The sequence below is a fragment of the Erythrolamprus reginae genome, chromosome 2 (assembly GCF_031021105.1).
Source record: "Erythrolamprus reginae isolate rEryReg1 chromosome 2, rEryReg1.hap1, whole genome shotgun sequence".
NCBI classification, from domain to species: Eukaryota; Metazoa; Chordata; class Lepidosauria; order Squamata; family Dipsadidae; genus Erythrolamprus; species Erythrolamprus reginae.
The window spans coordinates 10,741,195-10,765,762 of NC_091951.1; the positions used below are offsets into that span (position 1 = coordinate 10,741,195).

Consider the following 24,568-nt stretch of genomic DNA (forward strand, 5'->3'; position numbering starts at 1 on the left):
GGCCGCTTTACTGGGATCAACAAACATAATTCGCCGCTACATCACGCAGTCCTAGGTGCTTGGGAAGCACCCGATGGTGATGAAATATGAAATCCAGCATATTGATCTCGTTTGCTGTGAGCATACTGTTCACTGCTTTATTTGGGAAAGCAAGCTGTAGCGCAAAACAGAATGAGCACCACTCTAAGGGAAGCCGCTTTTAAAGTGGCTTGTTTGATTTCCAACTTTATCATCAAGCAGCAATAATAGTTTGGCTCAAGGAATGGATAACTCTGAAGACTTCTCTTGCTTGAAGGACACAATTTACATCTAGGCTGGCACGCATTTATTACGGATGGAAAATATTTTAAAAATTCTTATTTTAAAACACATAAAATTAGAAATGTCATAAATGAGACATGGTCAAAAATTAAAAATCAACATTACCTTCAAGTTCCTGGGTGGTTTTCACCAATGGAAGCTATAATGCATCCCAATACGATTGATACTAAAAAATTAATTACCTACTATGATTTACTAAATGAAAGGGGAGAATTAAAAACAAATACACAATTAGTTAATGAAGGAATTAAAATTGATTGGTGGCCACTAATGCAAATAAAAGCAAAATATGAAGATAAAGGGAAGAGGGGAATATTAAAAAAGAAATCAGAGTTGGATTTGATAATATTAGGTCAGGAAAAAAATGATTACTAGAGTATACAGCTTTTTATTAAAGTATAAAACACAGAGCTATAATTTAAAAGGAAATATTCAAAGTTGGCATAAAAATTTTGAATACGCCAAAATATGCAGCAGCCAAAAAAGCCAATATAATCCTAAGCTGCATCAACAGGGGAATACACTCCAAGACCAGGGAAGTCTTAATACCACTCTACTACGCCCTGGTCAGACCACACCTGGGGTACTGTGTTCAGTTCTGGTCACCACACTTCAAAAAAGACATTGAAACTCTGGAGAAGGTGCAGAAAAGAGCAACCAAAATGATCAGGGGTCTAGAAACCAAGACTTACGAAGAGAGACTGTGGGAACTGGGCATGGATAGCCTAGAGAAAAGGAGGGCCAGAGCGGACATGATAGCAGTCTACAGGTATACGAGGGTTTGCCACAGAGAGGAGGGGATCACTTTATTCTCCAGGGCACCGGAGGGCCGGACGAAGAACAACGGCTGGAAGCTGACCAAGGAGAACTTCCTGACGGTCAGAACGATCAACCAGTGGGAACAACCTACCTGCGGATGTTGTGAACTCCAATACTCTGGACATTTTTAAGAGGAAATTGGACTGCCATTTGGCTGGGATACTATAGGGTTCCTGCTTAGGCAGGGGGTTGGACTTGATGACCCGCATGGTCCCCTCCAACTCTAACAATAAATAAATAAAATAGATCCAGATAAATGGGATACAATTTGGAATAAGAATTATAAATTAATCAAATTGGTCGCCTACAATTAAAATATCTATAAAATGTACTATAGGTGGCATCTCCCCCTAGCATGGCTGGCACAAATGTATCCCCTATTAAAGCCAAATTGCTGGAGATGTAATGAGAAAGCAGGGACCTATTTTCACATTTGGTGGACCTGCCCACAAATAAAGAAACTTTGGAATAAAATACATAATTGGATATAGGAAATGACTAAAATTCAAATTAATAAAAAACCCAAAACATTTTTATTAGGCATTATGGATCAGAAGATGGGAAAGAAACAAATACACAATTAGTTAATGAAGGAATTAAAATTGATTGGTGGCCACTAATGCAAATAAAAGCAAAATATGAAGATAAAGGGAAGAGGGGAATATTAAAAAAGAAATCAGAGTTGGATTTGATAATATTAGGTCAGGAAAAAAAATGATTACTAGAGTATACAGCTTTTTATTAAAGTATAAAACACAGAGCTATAATTTAAAAGGAAATATTCAAAGTTGGCATAAAAATTTTGAATACGCCAAAATATGCAGCAGCCAAAAAAGCCAATACAATCCTAAGCTGCATCAGCTGCATATTTTGACAGTGGCTAGAATTTCAATAGCATAATATTGGAAAAGTAAAGACCTCCCAGATGACTCAATGTTAATTAAAAAAAATTTGGACTGTGCCGAAGCTGACATGATGACGCATAAAATAAATAATAAAGAAGATTCTGAATATGATAAGACATGGAACGACTTTTACAAATGGTTAGAAGCAAGGAAAAAATAAAAATGAAATGTTTATATGGAATAGATAATACAGTGATACCTCGTCTTACGAACCCCTCTTCATACGAACTTTTCATGATACGAACCCAGTGTTTAAGATGTTTTTGCCTCTTATTCCGAACTATTTTCACCTTAGGAACCTGAGGCTCCTCGATTCCCTTCATTTTTGCCAGTGCTGCTTTGAATCCTAGCGACAAACTCCCCTCTTCCAAACTGCATGGGGAAAAGACTCATGGAGCTCAAGAGAAGAGAAAGGTGTGGGAGAAAGAGCAGAATGGGGTGGGCTAAAACGGGAGGGAAAGACTCATGGAGCTCAAGAGAGGAGAAAGGTGTTGGGAAAATGAGCAGAACAGGGTGAGCAAAAATGGGAGGGACTCATGAAGCTCAAGAGAGGCTCTTTTCGTCTTGCTTCGTTGGGACTGCCACTCTTGCCACCTCTCGCTGTCCCTCCCCCCACTCCGTTTGCCTCAGCTTAGTCTGCCCCCCTGCTTTTTTTTTAAAAGCCTTAATGTTTTGGATTTTCCTAATTGGCTTGCACGCATTATTGGCTTTTCCATTGATTCCTATGGGAAACATTGTTTCATCTTACAAACTTTTCACCTTACGAACCTCTTCCCAGAACCAATTAAGTTCGTAAGATGAGGTATTACTGTATTTATGCAAAGAGGAATAATTTTTTTATAATTATTAAATTTTTCAGGATAAATTATAAATGACTTGATATATTAGAACTGTTTTAACATACCTATAATCGAATGAAAGCGGTCGAAATCACAACAAAATACTGAATTGAGTGAATAATCGAAATCATTCTTTTTTTCATATTACCGTCTGTATTAGCCATGGAATATAGTTATTATAAGATGTGTTTGATGGAGATGTACCAAATGATGAACCAATTGATACATTTTTTTTATTTGTTGTTCGTTTCATTTTCTTTTGTACATATATACGTTGTATTTTCAATGTTTTGTTTTTGTATGTTTTGTTTTTAATATAAATAAATCAATAAAAAATATTTTTTTTAAAAAAGGATTAGTGGCCAGAGCTGGTAGGAGTGAAGACAGAAGTCAGATGTTTTGGCAAGAAGCCCTATCTTCACATTATGTACTTCTAAAATGTATCCACACACCAAAAGAAAAAAAGAAAAAGAAAATATCTTTCCTTTCCAACTCACCAAATAATAAAAGATTGTTTCCTCCTTCACAGCCTTTGGATCCAGGATAAAATGCACTCGAATATGTGCTGTGTCACCACAGCTCAACGTTTGTGGCAGAGGCTCAATGTGGAGGTAACTTTGACTTGGTGAGTAAAACCGGTTCACATAGTGAGATGCAGCTTCGTGATGAATGCGGACCATATAGTCACATTCATTATCTTTTTTGTAAACTCCCTGTTCATAGAAAGGCAAAGAAAACATTTTGCTTAAAGATACGCATATGCATATACACATACATATACATACACAAACACACACACATATATGTGTAACATATTATGTCCAAATGTCCAAAGATATTTCACCAGAAGAGCCCTTCACTCCTCCACTCGAAACAAACTATCCTACGAAAATAGACTAACAATCCTTGGCCTAGAAAGCCTAGAACTACGGCGCCTAAAACACGATCTGAGTATTGCCCACAAGATCATATGCTGCAACGTCCTACCGGTCAATGACTATTTCAGCTTCAACCGCAACAACACGAGAGCACGCAACAGATTCAAACTTAATACAAACCGCTCCAAACTTGACTGTAAAAAATATGATTTCAACAATCGAGTTACCGAAGCGTGGAACTCATTACCGGACTCAATTGTGTCAACCCCTAACCCCTAACATTTCTCCCTTAGACTCTCCACGATTGACCTCTCCAGGTTCCTAAGAGGCCAGTAAGGGGCGTACATAAGTGCACTGGTGTGCCTTTTGTCCCCTGTCCAATTGTCTTTCCTTTCTCTCACTTATCATGTATATTTTCTTTCTTTCATATATCCTCTCCTCTAAGTTCACTTTACCCTTATATATATTACTACATGTCTATTTTTCTTCCTATGTATTTGTGTATTGGACAAATGAATAAGTAAAATAAAAAATAAATATTTTTGCTGATAAAGGGAGACAGAAAACACACACACACAGATATACATGTTTGATAATTCAGATCAGTAGTATTGCAGGGAAATCTACAGCAAAAGTTTGAGATGGCAGGGCAGGTCCCTTCTTTAGACACCTTCATTATGCCACTGTTACAGGGAACCAAAAAGACACTTTTCTGTGTTTCTTTACCCTGCAGCAAAGCCCCAAGGTTTACAAGAATGACACCTTTGTATGTTAAGTGCATCTGAAATATACATCCAGCAAAACAATTGTTATGTGATGAAGCACAGAACTGAAATACATGCTATGAACGTGAGTGTCCTACAAAAAAAGGAGGAGGGGAGTTCTCAAAGCTATGAGAAAATGGTGAGAGTGCAGGCATAGATGGTAAATAGCGGAATAAATGTCCCAGTATGAAATGGGCAATTTGTTAGAATATTCATGACTGGGAGAGCCAGTGATAACAAGGTAATCCAATGAATAGGCATAGCAACTCAGTCAGCCAATAGGAGCTAACCACTTCTGAGTCTGTGCAGATAATCAAAATTTAAGCTTAAGGCTGGGTGTAGCTCCAGGCTCCACTCTTTACTCTTCCAGTCTGAACTCTGAAGTAGAAGCTGCTTGTGTTTTACAAATTCATATATTATTATGTTTATAACGAAGTTATTTGAATCCAGCTGAATCAGTCATCTGAGCGTGCTTATGGTTTGATTTTGCAACAAACTTTAATACAATTTACATATGGAATGGCTATGCAATTTGTTGAATGTATGTGAAGATGGCATCTGTGTCGAACAATTGGAAGAACATTGCTATTGTTCCCCATTACAAAGGGAGGGATAACAAGAATGAATGCAAAACCCACAGAGGGAGACATTTGTGAGTTCTCTCCAAGATGATGCTTAGCAGAATTTGGATTCAGAATTGAAAGTTGTTTCCCACTCCAAAACACTCACCTGCAAATGGATGATCTCCTCTACGAACTTAGATGTATCAATGGAAAACTGTATTCGTCCTTCCTCATTGGTTGTGTACTCGGCTGTCACAGAAGGTCCTGTAATCTCAATGCTCTTATTAGCCATTGGCACATCCATACCATCTACCAGTTTCATCTACACATGGGGGGGTGATCAAACAACATCCAATTATATTAGATTTGAATTATCCAAACATGACTAAATCAGGATTTCTTTATATTTTATTTTATTATTTTATTTTATTATTTATTTTTATTTATTTATTTATTTATTTATTTATTTATTTTTATTTTATTATTTTATTTTACTTTACTTTACTTTACTTTATTTTATTTTATTTTATTATTTTATTATTTTATTTTATTTTACTTTACTTTCTACTTTACTTTACTTTACTTTACTTTTATTTTATTTTATTTTATTTTATTTTATTTTATTTTATTTTATTTTATTTTATTTTATTTTATTTTATTTTATTTTATTTTATTTTATTTTATTTTATTTTATTTTATTTTATTTTATTTTATTTTATTTTATTTTATTTTATTTTATTTTATTTTATTTTAATTTAATTTAATTTAATTTAATTTAATTTAATTTTTTTTAATTTTTTTTAATTTTTTTTTAAAAAAATTTCTATGCTGCCCTTCTCTGCAGCCTCAGGGAGGCTGACAAAAGAAATAAATACAAAATACAAAGTAAAGCATGTAAGAAATCTAATATTAAAATAGCCTAAAAACGCCGGTTCATAAAAAGCAATCGTCCACGTTCATCCTATTGAATTACCCATTCATGACATTGTCCAGAGCTAGATAGTAGGATTCAACGGCCCCAAGCCTGCTGGCAAAAACGAGTCTCCTGGGCCTTGCAGAAGGCCAGGAGTTTGGGGATGGTATGAATCCCTGGAGGAAGTTGATTCCAAAGTTAATTTAACTCAGCTGCCTTATCTTAATACTAAAAGAGGACACTGTTACATTTCAGGCTATATGCTCTTAAAATTGATGTGGATTTCTGGAAGTATACATTATTCTCTGCTATTTAAAAAAAGACACAAAAGCATTGGGCCTCTTCATATCAAGCATTTATTTTTAAAAGCTTCTTCGTTTTGTTAAGTTGTCTAGAACAATAATAAAACAATCTTTAAAAAACAAATCTAATAATTGGAACATTGTACAAACATTTATAGTTATTGACTTACTTCCTTGCATCAAGTTTCAGCAACTGATTAGCACAAGAAAATAAAATTCTGCTTCTACCTCCCAGCAATTTGCCTCCTTGCAGCTTTAGTTTCACTTTCAGTTTTAGCACGTGAAGCCTGCAGCCTCAATTAGCTGAGGATCAGGAAGTTGATCAGTTGTTTGGCTTAACAGGATCTGTTCTGTTTGCTGCAAGGAGGTAAATTGCTAGGAGGCAGAGGCCAAAGGGTGGGGCTGGCTGGGTGGGACTATATTTGGTGTATGTGCCTGTTATACTCTGAAAAATATGAACCCATGAATATACATTGTTCAAGAGCCTTAACAGCTTTGTGGGTCTTCTTAAGGATCCGTCTCCCAAGCTGAGGAGAGTCAGGTTTCATGAAGGGGGCTGCTAACGTAGGTGGAATATTTGTAAAAATAACCGCCCCCCCAAAAAAAAAATAATTAAAGGCTAAAATTATTGTCCTAAATTCCCTTGGGGAAGGCCACTAAAGAAATTGTGGCAGGCTATGTGTGATCTTTGATCTATCCTTCATCCCTACCATATTGACTAGAGAATTTAAGAGCTCTTCTGTGAACTCTGGGTGGGGAAGGACAGATGGCAGCTGAGGTTGTTGAGTAATGCCATCTGTTAGGACTAGCATTGATGGTGTTACCTAGTTTGGGTCTGCAAGAAAACAACCAAGTTCAGAGAGCACCAAGGACCCCTCGAATGCCATCTCCTTGGACTTAGGCAAAGAGCAACCAGTTGAAAATCAATGCCCATCTCTTTTCTGCTGCCTTACCTGCAGGAAAAGTGGAATCCCAGGCTTATAATAAGGATCTGCGTTTTCAAAGCTCAGTTTGCTGACTGTTGAAGTGATGCTTATGATGTTCTCCTCCATCATTTCCACCCCTGTCAAAGAGAGGAAATATTGAAGGAGACGGAAAAGGTTGAGGCTGCAAGCCAGCATGGGCAGTGCAGTGTTTAGGGGACATTGCCATGCAATTGAAGTCCACAGACTCTCAATTAGCTGCAGGTGTATACAGTAAGCTCCTCCTCCAGGAAATAGGTGGAATAGGGACCCAGAAACCAGAACTGCTCTCCAGACATTAGAACAGGCATGTGCATGTGAAACATCGCGATGCACACCAGTAGCAAAGGTAACTGGAACCCACTCCTGCTATTAAATCATTAATTTTATTTCATGTCATAGTGTGGCTTCTAAGTACATGATAGGCTGGTGGTAAATCAGCACTCCTACTAATGGACAATATTCTAAAGAGAGAAAAGTTCTCTAATGATTGGCTCATTAGAGTGTGATTGGACATACAAGAAATTTGTCTTGGTGCACATGCTCTCAGTATACATAAAAGAAAATATAGTTTTCTCAAGAATCATGTGGTACAACACTTAATGATTGTCATAGGGGTCAAATAAGCCATGAAGAAACAATCAATATTAATAAAAATCTTAGGATACAAGCAACAAGTTACAGTCATACAGTCCTAAGTGGGAGGAAAAGGGTGATAAGGATGATGAGAAAAAACTAGTAGAAATAGAAGTGCAGACTTAGTAAAAAGTTTGACAATGTTGAGGAAATTGTTTGTTTAGTAGAGTGATGGCATTCGGGGGGGAAACTGTTTGTGTGTGTGTGTACGTGAGTGTTTGTTTGTTTGTTTGTTTGTTGATGGATGGGTGGTTGTTTACCTAGCAAATTCTTCTACCGTGTTTCCCCGAAAATAAGACACTGTCTTATATTAATTTTTGCTCCAAAAGTTGTGCTACGTCATATTTTTGGGGGGTGCCTTATATTTCTCAAATAAGACAAATTCATAGGCAGAAAATCTGATCCCCCCAAAGAAAGTGTACCATATGGTACACTGATTACGGTACGGTACCTGTCAGTATGGCACCCCCACACACAAATGACGGCACTTATATGGTTCAACAGTATACTCCCGCTATTGCAGCTTCTGGCCACCAGAGGAACTACAGTTTATGCACTGTAGTGGAGACTGTAATGGCGGTGAGACAGCAGCAGACTGTGTCTGCTGTACTGGACGGTACAAAGCGATGGAAGGGGCCAGCAGGGGACGCCACATTATTGCGGTACCGCTATGAACAGCTTTGAATGGTACCGTATGTTTTTCCACCATACTGTATGTAAACTTGACTATGCCTTATTTTCGGGGGATGCCTTAAATTAGCAAATTCTGCAAAACCTCTGACCTGACTTACTTTTGGGGTACATCTTATTTTCGGGGAAACAGGGTAAATTTCTCCTACTCTAAAATTGACGCTATAGAGTATTGCACAGCAAGACAACTAGACACAAGAAGGGTTTTTTTCCCCCAAATGCCATCACTCTGCTCAGGGGTGGGCTACTGCCCTGATGGGGGAGAACACAGTGGGGTAGCAAAAATGGAGCTCCGCCCCAGAGCACCCAATTTGCATGAAAGATATTGAAAGAAAATGCAGGGTGTCCTGCATAAGCCACGCCCACAGTGTGGTAGTAAAAAATTTGGTAGCCCTTCACTGACTCTGCTAAATGAATAATTTCCTCACCAGGATCACATCATCCACTAAGGCTGCATTACTCATCATTCCTCTCACCATCTCTTCCCACTTATTTGATTTAATTTAATTTTATTGGATTTGTATGCTGCCCCTCTCCATAGACTCGGGGCGGCTAACAATAGTAGTAAACAACATATGACAATCCAATATAAACAGTTAAAACCCCTTATTGTAAAACCAAACATACATACAGACATACCATGCATTAAAATTGTAAAGGCCTAGGGGGAAAGAGGATCTCAATTCCCCTATGCCTGGCGGCAGAGGTGGGTTTTAAGAAGCTTACGAAAGGCAAGGAGGGTGGGAGCAATTCTAATCTCTGGGGGGAGTTGGTTCCAGGGGGTCGGGGCCGCCACAGAGAAGGCTCTTCCCCTGGGTCCCGCCAAGCAACATTGTTTAGTTGACGGGACCCAGAGAAGACCCCCTCTACTGATCGCTGGGATTCGTGCAGCAGAAGGCAGTCCCTGAGATAGTCTGGTCCAGTGCCATGAAGGGCTTTATAGGTCATAACCAACACTTTGAATTGTGACCAGAAACTGATCAGCAACCAATGCAGACTGCGGAGTGTTGGAGTAACATGGGCATATTTGGGACAGCCCATGATTGCTCTCGCAGCTGCATTCTGCACGATCTGAAGTTTCCAAACACTTTTCAAAGGTAGCCCCATGACTGCATTACTGTAAATTGTTGCTTGTATCCTTATGATTTATATTAATATTGATTGTTTCCTGATTGCTTATTTATACCCTATGACAATCTTTAAGTGCTGTACCTCATGGTTCTTGATTAACATGTCTTTTCTTTTGTTAGTACAGGGTACATGGTTGTTAGGGATTGCCTTTGTAAACTGCGTATTGTACACTTGTACCAAACTTGTACTTAAAGAGTTAATGTGCACTTAAAGAGTTAACTTGTACTTGAAGAGTTAATATTCAAGGCTGTTTCGTCACTTCCTCATTGAAGCTATAAAAGCTCATTATTCTGCTCAGTCACTTCCTTTACTTTTGCCTGAGAGAGGGGGAGTTGTGTTTACACTTTGTGCGTATCTTCTTGTACTAGCTTCGTGCTTATTATCTATATTGTGTTTTGCTTTGTGCTTCTAATCTTGTAATTGCTCAGTGCTTATTATCCTGTATTTGCTTTGTGCTTATTCTGGATTGTTTATATTTTGTTTATATGTAAATACAGTGGTACCTCATGATACGAACTTAATTGGTTCCAGGAGGAGGTTCGTAAGGTGAAAAGTTTGTAAGATGAAACAATGTTTCCCATAGGAATCAATGTAAAAGCAAATAATGAGTGCAATTCCTTCAGGAAAATCCCAAACTTTAGAAGAGAGGCGAACAGAGGGCAGGGAGGAGCAGCTAAAGGGGGCGGGTGGAAGAAGCAAGGCTAGGCTAAAGGGTGAGTGGGAAGGAAGAAAGGCAAGAGGGGCACCCCTCCCTTTTGTTTCTTCAAAAGACACCCTTTCAGTGCTTGCAAACACGCTGTTCTCCTAGTTATTTAAATGGAGTCTTTTCCCCTTCGAAGCTGCCCCTCCCTTTTCTTTCTTCAAAAAAAGGGGGGGGAATAAACCCCTTCATCCCAGCAGCAGCAGCTTGGGTTCGTAAGGTGAAAATAGTTCGGAAGAAGAGGCAAAAAATCTTAAACACCGGGTTCGTATCTTGAAAAGTTCGTTAGAAGAGGCGTTCGTAAGATGAGGTACCACTGTAATACTTATTTAACTAAGTCTGTGTCTTGGCTTTATCACACATCCACGCTCTGTTAAAATTCTCTGCTCGGTGATGTCGAAGGTTTCATAGCCTAGCTATACCGAGACAAACCAACATCTTTTATGTACACTGAGAGTGTATGTACCAAAGACAAAATGGTGCTATGTGCATGTAGCGCACCGGTAGAAAGTTAAGAGGAACCCACTGCCGGCACCCCCCTGGCATCGCCGTACACCCCACCCAGGAGGGCGCACCCCATTATTTGAGAAGGACCAGTCTAGCCCAAGCCCCTTTCTCTGCTGCTTCCTGAAAGATTACCTGTGCCTTCCTCGGTGATCTTGCTTTCTGCCTTAATGTGCATTTCCAAACCACTTTGCTGCAGGTGAAACATCTTGGTTTCTACCACCTGAGAAAAACACCCATGCCCGTTCACCTGTAAGGGGAAACAAAAACAAAACAAAAATAACCAAGAAGCCAGTGATTTTAAGTTTTCAGTTCTGGTCACCACACTTCAAAAGACACATTGAAACTCTGGAGAAGGTGCAAAAAAAAGAAACCAAGATGATTAAGGGATTGGAAACCAAGACTTACGAAGAGAGACTGAGGGAACTGGGCATGGATAGCCTAGAGAAACCTGATTGTTAAAGTCATATTTTTTACAGTCAAGTTTGGAGCTGTTAATATTAAGTTTGAATCTGTTGCGTGCTCTTGTGTTGTTGCGGTTGAAGCTGAAGTAGTCATTGACCGGTAGGACGTTGCAGCCTATGATCTTGTGGGCAATACTTAAATCGTGTTTTAGGCACCATAGTTCAAAGCTTTCCAGACCCAGGATTGTTAGTCTATTTTCGTAGGGTATTCTGTTTCGAATGGAAGAGTGAAGGGCTCTTCTGGTGAAATATCTTTGGACGTTTTCAACAGTGTTGATGTCCGAGATGTGGTATGGGTTCCAGACAGATGAGCTGTAGTCTAAGATGGGTCTGGCAAAAGTTTTGTAGGCTCTTGTGAGTAGAGCAGAAGCTGCGAGTACGTAAGACGTTACTCTTTGTCAGGTCCAGTTTGCTTGTGCAAGCCGGCCAGCTGATTTTCAGCCTTCCAGAGGGCAGGGGATGTCTGTTTGTGCCTTCCCCAGGAAAGCCTGCTAAAGCCTAGGGAAGGCAAAAAATGGTCCAACAGGCCTACCCAATTTCATTTCCAAATTTCCAGTAGGTCCATTAGGATCATTTTTTGCCATCCAAAGGCTCCGGAGGCTTTCCTTTAGCCTCAGGAGGGGTGTTGTGCACACATGCATGGAGGGAGGGCATTGCATTATGGGTATGGGCCCGTGTTCACACGCTTTCATGTGTGTCTTTTTGGTACCCAAGCAAAACAAGATTCGCCATCCATGCTCTAGAGCAGTGCTTTCCAACCTTGGCAATTTGAAGATATTTGGACTTCAACTCCCAGAATTCTGGGAGTTGAAGTCCAGATATCTTCAAGTTGCCAAGGTTGGGAAACAATGTTCTAGAGCAATGATGGTCAACCTCTTTAGCCAGACTAATGGTCTCACCTTCCAATCATCCATGCTGGTTCAAATGAGCAGGAATTAAAACTAAAGAATTTTTGATGAACTACACATTCCACATTTCATCTAGAACATTTTCCTTGATCTAGAACATACCTCTCCACTGTACTCTTCACACAGATTTGGGTCTATTCCTGAACACGAATCATATTGCTGATAACGACGACAGATGGTTATTTTCACCAGGCCAGGGACAGGTTTCCCATAGGTATACCTGCATCCAGAACCAAACAGATTAAAAAGTTTTAAAAAAACCCAATCTATACAGCTCGAAAGGTTTTCGTTTGCTCTTAGCATGTACAAGGTAGGAGGCTGTGAGCACAATGTACTGTAGTTTGCATCTGATTGTTCAATTACTGCAACGCTCTCTACATGGGGCTACCTCTGAAAAGTGTTCGGAAACTTCAGATCGTGCAGAACGCAGCTGCGAGAGCCATCGTGGGGCTTCCTAGATTCGCCCACGTTTCTGCAACACTATGTGGCCTGCATTGGTTGCCGATCAGTTTCCGGTCACAATTCAAAGTGTTGGTCATGACCTTTAAAGCCCTACATGGCATTGAACTAGATTACCTCCAGAACCGCCTGCTACCACACGAATCCCAGCGACCGATAAGGTCCCACAGAATTGGCCTTCTCCGGGTCCCGTCGACCAAACAATGTCATTTGGCGGGGCCCAGGGGAAGAGCCTTCTCTATGGCGGCCCCAGCCCTCCGGAATCAACTCCCCCCAGAGATTGGAACGGCCCCCACCCTCCTTGTCTTTCGCAAATTACTCAAGACCCACCTTTGTTGCCAGTCATGGGGGAGTTAGGATATTCCTTCCTTAGGCCATTACAAGTTATGCATGGTATGTTTGTGTGTATGTTTGGTTTTTATAATAAGAGTTTTTAGTTGTTTTATTAAATTGGATTGTTACATGTTGTTTTTTATCATTGTTGTTAGCTGCCCCGAGTCTGCCGAGAGGGGCGGCATACAAATCCAATAAATAATAATAATAATAATAATAATAATAATAATAATAATAATAATAATAATAATAATAATAATTTCTTATAATAATTTATTTATTTATTTTTATTTTGTTTATTTTATTTATTCGATTTTTATGCCGTCTTTCTCCTTAGACTCAGGGCGGCTTACAACATGTTAACAATAGCACTTTTTAACAGAGCCACCCTATTGCCCCCACAATCTGGGTCCTCATTTTACCCACCTCGGAAGGATGGAAGGCTGAGTCAACCTTTCCCAACACATGGCTTCTAAAAATTTATTATGTCTTTCTTGTCACCATCTTGACCTTTTGATGCCCTCCTCATGTTTCTACCCCAAAGGAAAGTGTGATAAGACAAGAGATCCAGGAAAAAGGCCTCCATTCTCCCTTTCCCCTCAAAATAAGAAAAATAAAAATAAAGAAATAAAGAAAAATAAAGAACTCACCTCCCACAAACGGTCATTTCAAATTGTGTGTTGAGAGCTGAGATTTTCTTCGGTGCTGTTACCAAAACTTCAAATTTGGGTAATACTAAAAAGAAGAGAAAAATGCCAACCTTAAAGGAGAACTTCACATATTCTTCAAACCATCCAAAGTCTTGTTTTGTATCTTATAATATTAAAATGGTGTTGAACCCTAGCTGAAAATTCTGAGCATCTCTAAGAGCTAACCCAGTATCAGAACTAATCATATATCCTATAAAGGTACTGAGTCTTTTCTGCAAGCCTAGCTCTTCCTAGGCAAAATGGAGATACAGATGCTAAAGTAATGTTTCTGTTTCAGCAACTTTAAAATGTGTGGATTTCAACTCCCAGAATTCCCCACACCACACATATTAAAATGCTGGCTAGGGAGGTCTGGGAGTTAAGCATCTATATTGTTGTGGTGGGCTCTGGCCCAGCTCCTGCCCCAAGGAATGTAGAGGTGGATGCAGGGGAAACATCAACATGTCAGATGCCTATTTTATTGCCAACAGAGTCAGGTAGTGAAGTTTCCTCGGAAGAAGAAGAAGAAGGTGGGGGTGACTTGGAAGAGGGGAGTTTGGCAGACAGCCCAGGAGGAGATCAATCATCCTTATCATCCCTGGATTCTGAACAAGAAATTATGACACATCCACGCATGCATAGAGTGATGCATAGGAGAGAACAACTGAAGGATTATTACAGGAGACAAGTGAGGCCACCTGTGGTTGGGTGGGGCTGCTGTAATTAATGCTACAGATAAAAGAGCAGCCTGCTGGTTTAGCCTCATGGCAGTTTATCTGATTCATAGTTTCATCAAGATCATGTTTTTTGCTGTTCAAGACTGTGTGTGGACTTTCTGGACTTTAGAATTGGACTCAATTTCCCAGTTATTGGGTGAGCAATTGGATTGCATTTACCCTGTGCCTTGTGTGTACCAGAAAATCCCTTTGACATTTAAAAAGAGAGCTGTTTCTGTTTTTCTGTTGATAAAGACATTTGGTTTTCCTTCTATCGTGTGGTGTGTGTCTTTCTGGACTAATTACCTTGTAATTATGGGCGGTTGGGACACGCCGGCAGAACATATATATTACAAAAACCCTCTGGTTTCTTTCTCTATTTATAATCTTCAATGTGCAAAACAATGCATCATATTGCAAAAATAAAATTTGAATCAATGTACTTTAAATGAACTAACTTAAAGAATGTGTCCAAAATGCAGGACCTATATTGTGGGATTGAAATTTAGCAAAATAACAACAGTTCCAAGACTGTCACAGTCAATTGCAGTCATATGTTCATGATTTCAACTACTTCTTGGCTACAAAATCAAAAAGTCAAATCAAATGAGCCAGATGTTGTCTAGAGAATATTCAAGTACTGGCTGAAAATTACTGGGAGCTGGAGTTCACACATCTTAAAATTTTATTTTATTTTATTTATAATGTAGGTATGTGAAGATATATACATAATATACATGAATAAAAGATTAGAAAAACATTGGAAATAATATAGAAGAAATAATCATTGGGAATAATAGAGTTCATATTCATGAAGCTAGTAAAACATAAAGAGACATTAGGACGGGGGACAGAAGGCATGCTGGTGCACTTATGCATGCCCCTTACTGACCTTATTACCCTTACTTACCTTACTGAGAAATATTCTGTTAAACCAGGCGTTGCCAACCTTAAAAACTCAAAGAGCCATTCTGACGCGTTTCCCAGAGAAAACAAAACACCAGAGCCACAAAATCTGAGTGGGCCTAACCAACTTGATGTCACTCTCATCAAGTCATATGACAACCCCCAGTACACCTACCCTGGTTTTGTGGCTCTATGTTTTCTATCCTATGAGAAACAGGTATCTCTCTCTTTTCCCTCTCTTTCTCTCTCTCCATCTCTTTCTCACTCTCCAAACTCTCTCCCTCCCTCTCATCTTTTTTTCTCTCTTTCCCTTTCTCCATTATTATCTCCGCCCGGAGTCTCTGGAGAGGGGTGGCATAGAAGTCTAATAAATTATTATTATTATTATTATTATTATTATTATTATTATTATTATTATTATTATCTGGAACCGCCTTCTACCGCACGAATCCCAGCAGCTGATAAGGTCCCACAGAGTTGGCCTTCTCTGGGTCCCGTCAACCAAACAATGTCGTTTGGCTGGCCCCAGGGGAAGAGCCTTCTCTGTGGCGGCGCCTGCCCTCTGGAATCAACTCCCCCCAGAGATTAAATGGCCCCCACCCTCCTTGTCTTTCGCAAGTTACTCAAGACCCACCTATATCACCAGGCATGGGGGAATTAAGACATCTCCCCCAGGCTTTCTTATATTTTATGTTTGGTATGTATGTGTTGTATGTTTTTAAATTGTTGGGGTTTTTTAATGTAATTTTATTATTAGATTTGTTCCATTGTTATACTGTTTTTATTGTCGTTGTGAGCCGCCCCGAGTCTTTCGAGAGGGGCGGCATACAAATCTAATAAATTGAATTGAATTGAAAAATTGAATTATTATTATTATTATTATTATTATTATTATTATTATTATTATTATCATTATCATTATCTCTCCCTTCCTCCCCACCCATCTCTCTTACCCTCCCTCGTCTCTCTCTTTCTCCCTCTCTCTCCCCTTTGTGCACGCTGAGGAATGATCACACCCCCAATGAAGGCTTCTCTTCGGACAACCCTCCTCCCCCTCTCACGACTCCCTGACTGGCTGTGGGCTTCTCTCCTGCCCTAAGAATCTGTCTTTTTTCTTGCCATGTCCTGCCCCCTCCCCGTTTGCAGTTCTTCAGCCAAGCGAGGTAGGTGTAAGCTCCAGCCTGGAGCAGCAAGAAGTGAACCCTGCCTTATGCATAAATATGGCAGGAAGGCAGCTACAGGGCCACCTCTCTTTTGCCCTAAGGATCTAAACATCGCCTTGCCATGTCCCCACCCACCCCGCATGAAAGGAGAAGGAATGGGAGGAGGGTTGCCGGAGCGAAGGCAGCTTTTGCTTCCTGCCACTTTGGCTTGGAGCTTATGCCCACCCAGCTCGGCTGAACATCTATGGGTGAAGTGGGGAGGGACATGGCAAGGCAATGGCCAGATCCTTAGGACAGGAGAGAAGCTGCTTCTAAAGACCCTAAAGCAAGCAGCCACCCGCCCTCTGTGTGTGCCTTTGCTATACTTTGGCACTCAATTGAGGGTCTCTCCAGATATATGCACCCTCCTGGCCCTGCCACAGCCAGCCAGGGAGTCACGAGAGGGAGAGGAGAATCACCCAAAGGAAACCCTCTGCCAGGGATGGCTATGTTCCTCAAGCAGCACTGGAGAATTGTCCCCAGCCGCTTCTCTATTCCCACCGTTGCCTTTACCTTCTCAGGTCAGGTGAGCGGGGGGGAGTGTAAGACCAGCTATTAATGGGACAGGGAGCTACAGCAGGGGGCCCAAAGAGCTGCATGTGGCTCTGGAGCTGTAGGTTGCTGACTCCTAAGCCAATACAGTGATACCTCATCTTACAACTGCCTCATCATGCAAACTTTTCGAGATACAAACCTGGGGTTTAAGATTTTTTTGCCTCTTCTTACAAACTATTTTCACCTTACAAACCCACCGCCACCACTGGGATGCCCCACGTCCGGACTTCCATTGCCAGTGAAGCACCCGTTTTTGTGCTGCTGAGATTCCCCTGAGGCTCCCCTCCATGGGAAACCCCACCTTCGGACTTCCGTTGCCAGCAAAGCACTCATTTTTGCGATGCTGGGATTCCCCTGCTGGGATTCCCCTGCAGCATCGCAAAAACACAGAAGTCCAGAGGTGGGGTTTCCCATGGAGGGGAGCCTCAGGGGAATCCCAGCAGTGCAAAAATGGGCGCTTCGGCTTGCAAAAGGGTTGAATTTTAGGCTTGCACGCATTAATCGCTTTTCCATTGATTCCTATGGAAAACATTCTTTTGCCTTACAAACTTTTCACCTTAAGAACCTCGTCCCGGAACCAATTAAGTTTGTAAAACAAGGTATCACTGTACTTGAAAATCCAAGAGCCTTGTTTAACCCAACAAGAATCTGAAGTAGAAGTCCCTCTTGTGGTCGCAAGTTCATTCCAAGAATGCTGTGGAAGATCCATAAATATTTCTTCCATTTCATTTATGACAACATTCAAACAGAGATTGATAGGAATACAGTCAGTACCCAATTCTACTCACAGCTCACAACAGAGGTGGGATCCTCCCGGTTTGGACCAGTTCAGTTGAACTGGTAGCAACCCACTGCTGATGTCATGGTGATGTCTTGGAACTAGTTTGGTTGGAGCTGGTCTGGGGGGGATTTTTTCTGGTTTTTTTTCCTTCTGTACATGCATGCAGCTGCCAATTTGTTTTCAGCTTTTGGGGGAAGAGCTGGAATTTTTTATTTTTTAAAAAACCCAGGTTTTTTTTTCTTTTCCGCATGCACTGAATCCAAGTTTCCAGCAATGTGGATGTGGTTGCCATCTTGTTTTGGGCTTTTGGGGGAAGGGAGGGTAAATTCTTTGCCACTGTGTACATGTGCACGCATCATGGAAAGGAGCAAACCAGCAGTAAGGTAAGTTAGAACCCAACCCTCGATCATAAGTAGGCTTGATCCTTCTTACCATATTCTTGCACATCGAATGTGCGCAGGACAATATCACTGAAGGGTTTTTCTATCACCAATATGTAGGTGCCTAAGGCAGGCTCGGAAGACAGAGGGAAAGACAGCTGGATGAAGCCCACATTAAGTTTAACATCATTCCACTGGAACAGACGGTTCCTCTTGGGGTCCTGTCAGTCACAAAAATGCAAACATGAGAGCTTTTGGTGTTGTTAGCACATATAATGCCCCATCCCATCTTTTGGTCAATCTTCCCGCAATTTTTCAGGGGGAATTTTTAGAATTTTTCAGAATTATAATTCCCACATGGGCTGATAATGTTTGGAATCCTCACACAAGATCTCTTGGTCAAGTAGTTGGGAAAATGAATTCTTTCTAAAGCCCAAGATACCAGACCCACTGGTAGTAAAGTAGAGTAAAGTAGAATAGAATAGAATAGAATAGAATTTGATTGGCCAAGTGTGATTGGACACACAAGGAATTTGTCTTGGTGCATATGCTCTCAGTGTACATAAAAGAAAAAGATACATTTGTCAAGAATCATTTGGTACAACACAATGATTGTCATAGGGGTCAAATAAGCAATGAAGAAACAATCAATATTAATAAGAATCTTAGGTTACAAGCAACAAGTTACGGTCATACAGTCCTAAGTGGGAGGAAAAGGATGATAGGAATGATGAGAAAACCTAGTAGATTTAGTAAAAAGTCTGACAGTGTTGAGAGAATTATTTGTTTAATAGAGTGATGGCGTTCAGGGGAAAACTGTTCTTGTGTCTAGTTGTTCTGTGTGCAGTGCTCTGTAGCGATGTTTTGAGGGTAGGAGTTGAAACAGTTTATGTCCAGGATACGAGGGGTCGGTAAATATTTTCCCCACCCTCTTTTTGACTTGTGCACTGTACAAGTCATCAATGGAAGGCAGGTTGGCAGCAATTGTTTTTTCTGCAGTTCTGATTATCTTCTGGAGTCTGTGTTGGTCCTGTTGGGTTGCAGCACCAAACCAGACAGTTATAGAGGTGCAGATGACAGACTCAATGATTCCTCTGCAGAACTGTATCAGCAGCTCCTTGGGCAGTTTCAGCTTCCTGAGCTGGCGCAGAAAGAACATTCTTTGTTGTGCTTTTTTGATGATGTTTTTGATATTAGGTGACCATTTTAGGTCTTGAGATATGATAGAACCTAGAAATTTGAAGGTCTCTACTGTTGATTCTGTGTTGTCTAGTATTGTGAGAGGTGGAAGGGTGGAAAGGTTTCTCCTAAAGTCTACCATCGTTTCCATGGTTTTAGGGGGTCTATACAGCGGTGGGTTACTGCCCGGACTGTGGGGGGGGGGGGGGTAGCACAGTGGGATAGTGAAAATGGAGCTTCACCCCAGAGCATCCAATTTGCATTGAAAGATGTTGAAAGAAAATGCATAAGCCACGCTCACAGTGTGGTAGTAAAACTTTTGATAGCCCTTCACTGGGTACATATGTGTATAAATTAAAATCAGATTTCACAACAGCAGGCAAAGCATGGTGTGTGTGGGGGGAACATCATCTTTCAGCTGTGGCGAGGAGGGCGTTTGCCCAGGTTCGCCTGGTGCACCAGTTGCGGCCCTATTTGGACAGGGAGTCATTGCTCACAGTCGCTCATGCCCTCATCACCTCGAGGTTCGATTACTGCAACGCTCTCTACATGGGGCTACCTTTGAAAAGTGTTTGGAAACTTCAGATCGTGCAGAACGCAGCTGCGAGAGCCATCGTGGGGCTTCCAAGATTCGCCCACGTCTCTTCAACACTCCGTGGCCTGCATTGGCTGCCGATCAGTTTCCAGTCCCAATTCAAAGTGTTGTTCATGACCTTTAAAGCCCTACATGGCATTGGACCAGATTACCTTCGGAACTGCCTGCTACCACACGAATCCCAGTGACCGATAAGATCCCACAGAGTTGGCCTTCTCTGGGTCCCGTAGACTAAACAATGTCATTTGGTGGGCCCCAGGGGAAGAGCGTTCTCTGTGGCGGCCCCGGCCCTCTGGAACCAACTTCCCCGGAGATTAGAACAGCCCCCACCCTCCCTGTCTTTCGTAAACTACTCAAGACTCACCTATACTGCCAGGCATGGGGGAGCTGAGATATTCCTTCCCCCTAGGCCATTACAATTTATGCATTTTATGTTTGTGTGTATGTTTGGTTTTATAATAAGGGTTTTTAGTTGTTTTAGCATTGGATTGTTACATGCTGTTTTTATCATTGTTGTTAGCCGCCCCGAGTCTACGGAGAGGGGCGGCATACAAATCCAATAAATAAATAAATAAATGAATGAATGAATGAATGAATGAATGAATGAATGAATGAATGAATGAACGAACGAACGAACGAACAAACAAACAAACAAACAAACAAACAAATATAATAATAATAATAATAATAATAATAATAATAATAATAATAATAATCCAGGACTCTGCCTTTATTCTGTCAAAGTCAACTGGTTCATTTTTTAAAATAACACACACTTCCCTATCAGGAACCTGAGAGCATCTCTTCCTTCTTGGCACTTTCCCTAGCTTTCATGTCAATTTGTAACCAATCTTATCAGAGAACGTTAACTGGTCAATGACATTCTCTCTGGGTTTCACAACAGAGACAGAAAAAAGATAGTCCTCTAATTGTAAAGTTAAACTTATTAGGGCTCTGTGGCTGGTGGAGGGGCAAAAACAGCTTAATTTATTTACTTATTAGTCTAATTTATATGCTGCTCAACTTCACAAGGACTCTTAAGACCCATTAAGGAAGAGGCAATAACAGGTTTGCAGTCTTTAGAGGTATAAATTTGTGGGGCAATCATAATACAGACAAAAAGTAAGCCTTTCTTGAGAAGGTAAGATTGTATTTAGCAATTTTACGATATACGGACTCCAACTCCCAGAAATGCCCGGTCGGCGGCTTAAACCACCGGCCGAAATTGCCCCCAGAGCTGGGGGACACTGCTTCAAGTTCCATGGAGCTCCGAACTTTCAGTTTCCAGAGAAACCAAAAGTTCGGCTTTTGGCAGCGCGCCAAGATGGCGCACTGCAGGCAGGGCCTGGGGGGAGGTCCTGGATCGCCCTATTTAAGGGCGGTCCAAGCAGGACCTCCTCCTTGCCCTGCTTGGATCCTGAAGCGAACACCCGCCCACCCTCCGCTATCAACAGTGTGTCTTAATGAGGTTGCTTTGGGGCCGAATAGGAATTTTTTGCGGCTTCCCCTTTAGAGGCGGCCATTTTTTCGCCTATTTCACACTGACGGTAAGGATGGAATGGTTAGGGGGTGCGGCGCACATAGATATTAGTAATTAGGCTTCCCTCTGGTCACTGGGGTTGGCAGGTTAGGGCGGAAATGGGCAGTAGGAGCAACTGCACATGCTCCTTTGGGCATCTTTTAAAAGGATGATGGACCGCCTCTCTCCATGAACTATAGGTTGTTACAACTTCGGGGATTGGAGAGAGGATGCCCATGGGACTCACCGGATCCAATTTTCCTCGGTGATTGGAGGGTGAGCTCCTCCCACATGCTGAAGGGTGTGGCTCGGATCCAGGTGAAGGTGGCTACCTGGTTCAGCAGGGAGTTAAGCCCAATGTTGCCCAGGAAGGTTCTGGCAGGAATTTCCACCCCGTTAGTTTTTTGGCCTCTGCAGGTCCTTTGTTTATAGTTGAATTTGAATATTTATATTTATGTATTTAAAGTTATGTTATTTAAATTTATGCTAATTTAATAAAGTGACCCTATATTTAACCCATGCACTGTCTCAGCGTCTTTACTCCGCTTCCGGGGCAATTCCCCAGCCAGCCAACATTGTCCAAGATTGAGAAACACTGAGATATTGAATATTAGGATTGGTTGCTTAATTGGTTGTTTGGTCAATTGGTTACTTACTTACCTACTTTGTGCTGATAGACTAAAGTGGTGTTTAGTTTAGTTTAGAGCTGTTTCGTTAAGAGATTGCATTAGGGGGATGTAGTAACAGATTGCGCTCTGGGTAATGTAGTCCATGACATGTGACCTTATCTGTGTGTTCTTATTGGCCATTAAGCTATGCCTAGGCTGCTGAGTAATTGTGTCATGCTCTCCAACTGCCATTTTTAAGTCTTAACAAAGGACTGTGCAAAGCCTGCAGATGGGAGAAATGAATCTCTTTTCACCTACGTTTAATGGGACAGATTATGAACATAAGATCTGAGGAATTTCATCTCTTAGACTTAGTAAGTGATATGAAGATACCAGACAAGAAATGTAATCTGTATGATTTGCCCATTTGGGTGGAGTTTTATCTGACTGAGAAAAACCTTAGGCTTGGACCAGAACATTCTTTCTTTCTTTCTTTCTTTCTTTCTTTCTTTCTTTCTTTCTTTCTTTCTTTCTTTCTTTCTTTCTTATTATCAAATTAAATGGCCACCTAATCCAACAAGAAATACTTGAAAGGGAGACCACCAGGGAATCTCACTGGACTAAAAAGTCCAAAAAGCACCTGGAGCAAAGTTGATGGCAAATCTTTTTTGTATTGTTAATGTTAGCTGAGTTGGAAATTATCTTGGTAGGAAATTTTAGGGCTATACATTAGATTAAGATATCTGAAAAAAGATCCCAGGAAACCACGTGCATACTGCTGCCAAGAAAACTACCTGGACCCATCCAGGGTTGGACCAGATTAGTTTCTGGAAAGAAAACCACTAGGAAATCATTGAGCTTAAAATGGACAAGGAATTTTTAAAAAATCTGGAAGAAGACCCATGGCAACTTATTTAAGCATAGATAAAATGATGAATCCGCATACAGATGGGTGGTTGAACAACTAACCTTATGCTGCGAGCAGAACAATCGAACTGAACACACTCAAACTGTAGAAATGGTGGTAGACTTTAAGAGAAACCCTTCCATACTTCCACCTTTTACAATACTAAACAACACAGTATCAACAGCAGAAACCTTCATATTTTTAGCTTCTACCATATCTCGAGATCTAAAATGAACATATAACATCAAAAAAGCACAACAAAGAATGTTCTTTCTGCACCAACCAAGAAAACCCAAACTGCCCAAGGACCTGCTGATACAGTTCTACAGAGGAATTGAGTTTGTCACCTGCACCTCTATAGAAGTATGGTTTAGTTCTGCAACCCAGCAAGACAGATATAGACCCCAGAGGATAATTAGAACTGCAGAATAAAACCCAATTGCTACCAATCTGCCCTCCATTGGAGACTGCATAAGTCAAAAAGATGACTGTGAAAATATTTATTTCACACCCTGGACACAAATTGCTTCAACTCCTACTCTCAAAACAAGGCTATAGAGCAGAATCATTGAGTCTATCATCTGCACCTCTATAACTGTCTGGTTTGGTGCTGCAACCCAACAGGACTGACACAGACTTCAGAGGATAATCAGAACTGCAGAAAAAACAATTGCTGCCAACCTGCCTTCCATTGAGGACCTGTACACTGCACGAGTCAAAAAGAGGGCGGGGAAAATATTTACTGACCCCTCACATCCTGGACATAAACTGTTTCAACTCCTACCGTCAAAACAACGCTATAGAGCAGTGCACACAGAACAACTGGACACAAGAACAGGGTTTTTTTTCCTGAATACCATCACTCTACTAAACAAATAATTCCCTCATCACTGTCAAACTATTTACAAAGTCTGCATTACTATTAATCTCAACATTCCCATCACCCATCTCCTTCCACAAATGACTGTAACTTTGTGGCTTATGTCTTTACAATTTATATTGACTGGTTCCTAATATGATTTGATTGCTTATTTGTACCCAGATTATCATTAAGTGTTGTACAAATGTATATTTTATTTTATGCACACTGAGAGCATATGCACCAAGACAAATTCCTTGTGTGGCCAATCACACTTGGCCAATAAAATTCTATTCTATTCTATTCTACCTTATGATTCTTGATGAACTTTTCTTTTATGTACACTGTGTAGCATATGCACCAAGACAAATTCCTTGTGTGTCCAATCATACTTGGCCAATAAAATTCTATTCTATTCTACCTTATGATTCTTGATGAACTTTTCTTTTATGTACACTGTGTAGCATATGCACCAAGACAAATTCCTTGTGTGTCCAATCACACTTGGCCAATAAAATTCTATTCTATTCTATTCTACCTTATGATTCTTGATGAACTTTTCTTTTATGTACACTGAGTAG

General features: G+C 40.7%; 1 protein-coding gene across 1 annotated transcript in view; it reads right to left on the reverse strand.

Moving 5' to 3' along the window:
* Nucleotides 1-24,568, reverse strand: part of LOC139159655 (alpha-2-macroglobulin-like) — a 105,111-nt gene that overhangs the window by 59,897 nt on the left and 20,646 nt on the right. The window contains exons 6-12 of the mRNA XM_070736968.1: nt 18,373-18,541; nt 13,742-13,826; nt 12,402-12,519; nt 11,063-11,177; nt 7,258-7,367; nt 5,256-5,411; nt 3,382-3,597 (exon numbers count right to left, since the gene is read on the reverse strand). Of these exons, the coding sequence (XP_070593069.1) occupies nt 3,382-3,597; nt 5,256-5,411; nt 7,258-7,367; nt 11,063-11,177; nt 12,402-12,519; nt 13,742-13,826; nt 18,373-18,541 (969 nt within the window). The remainder of the gene's footprint in view (nt 1-3,381; nt 3,598-5,255; nt 5,412-7,257; nt 7,368-11,062; nt 11,178-12,401; nt 12,520-13,741; nt 13,827-18,372; nt 18,542-24,568) is intronic.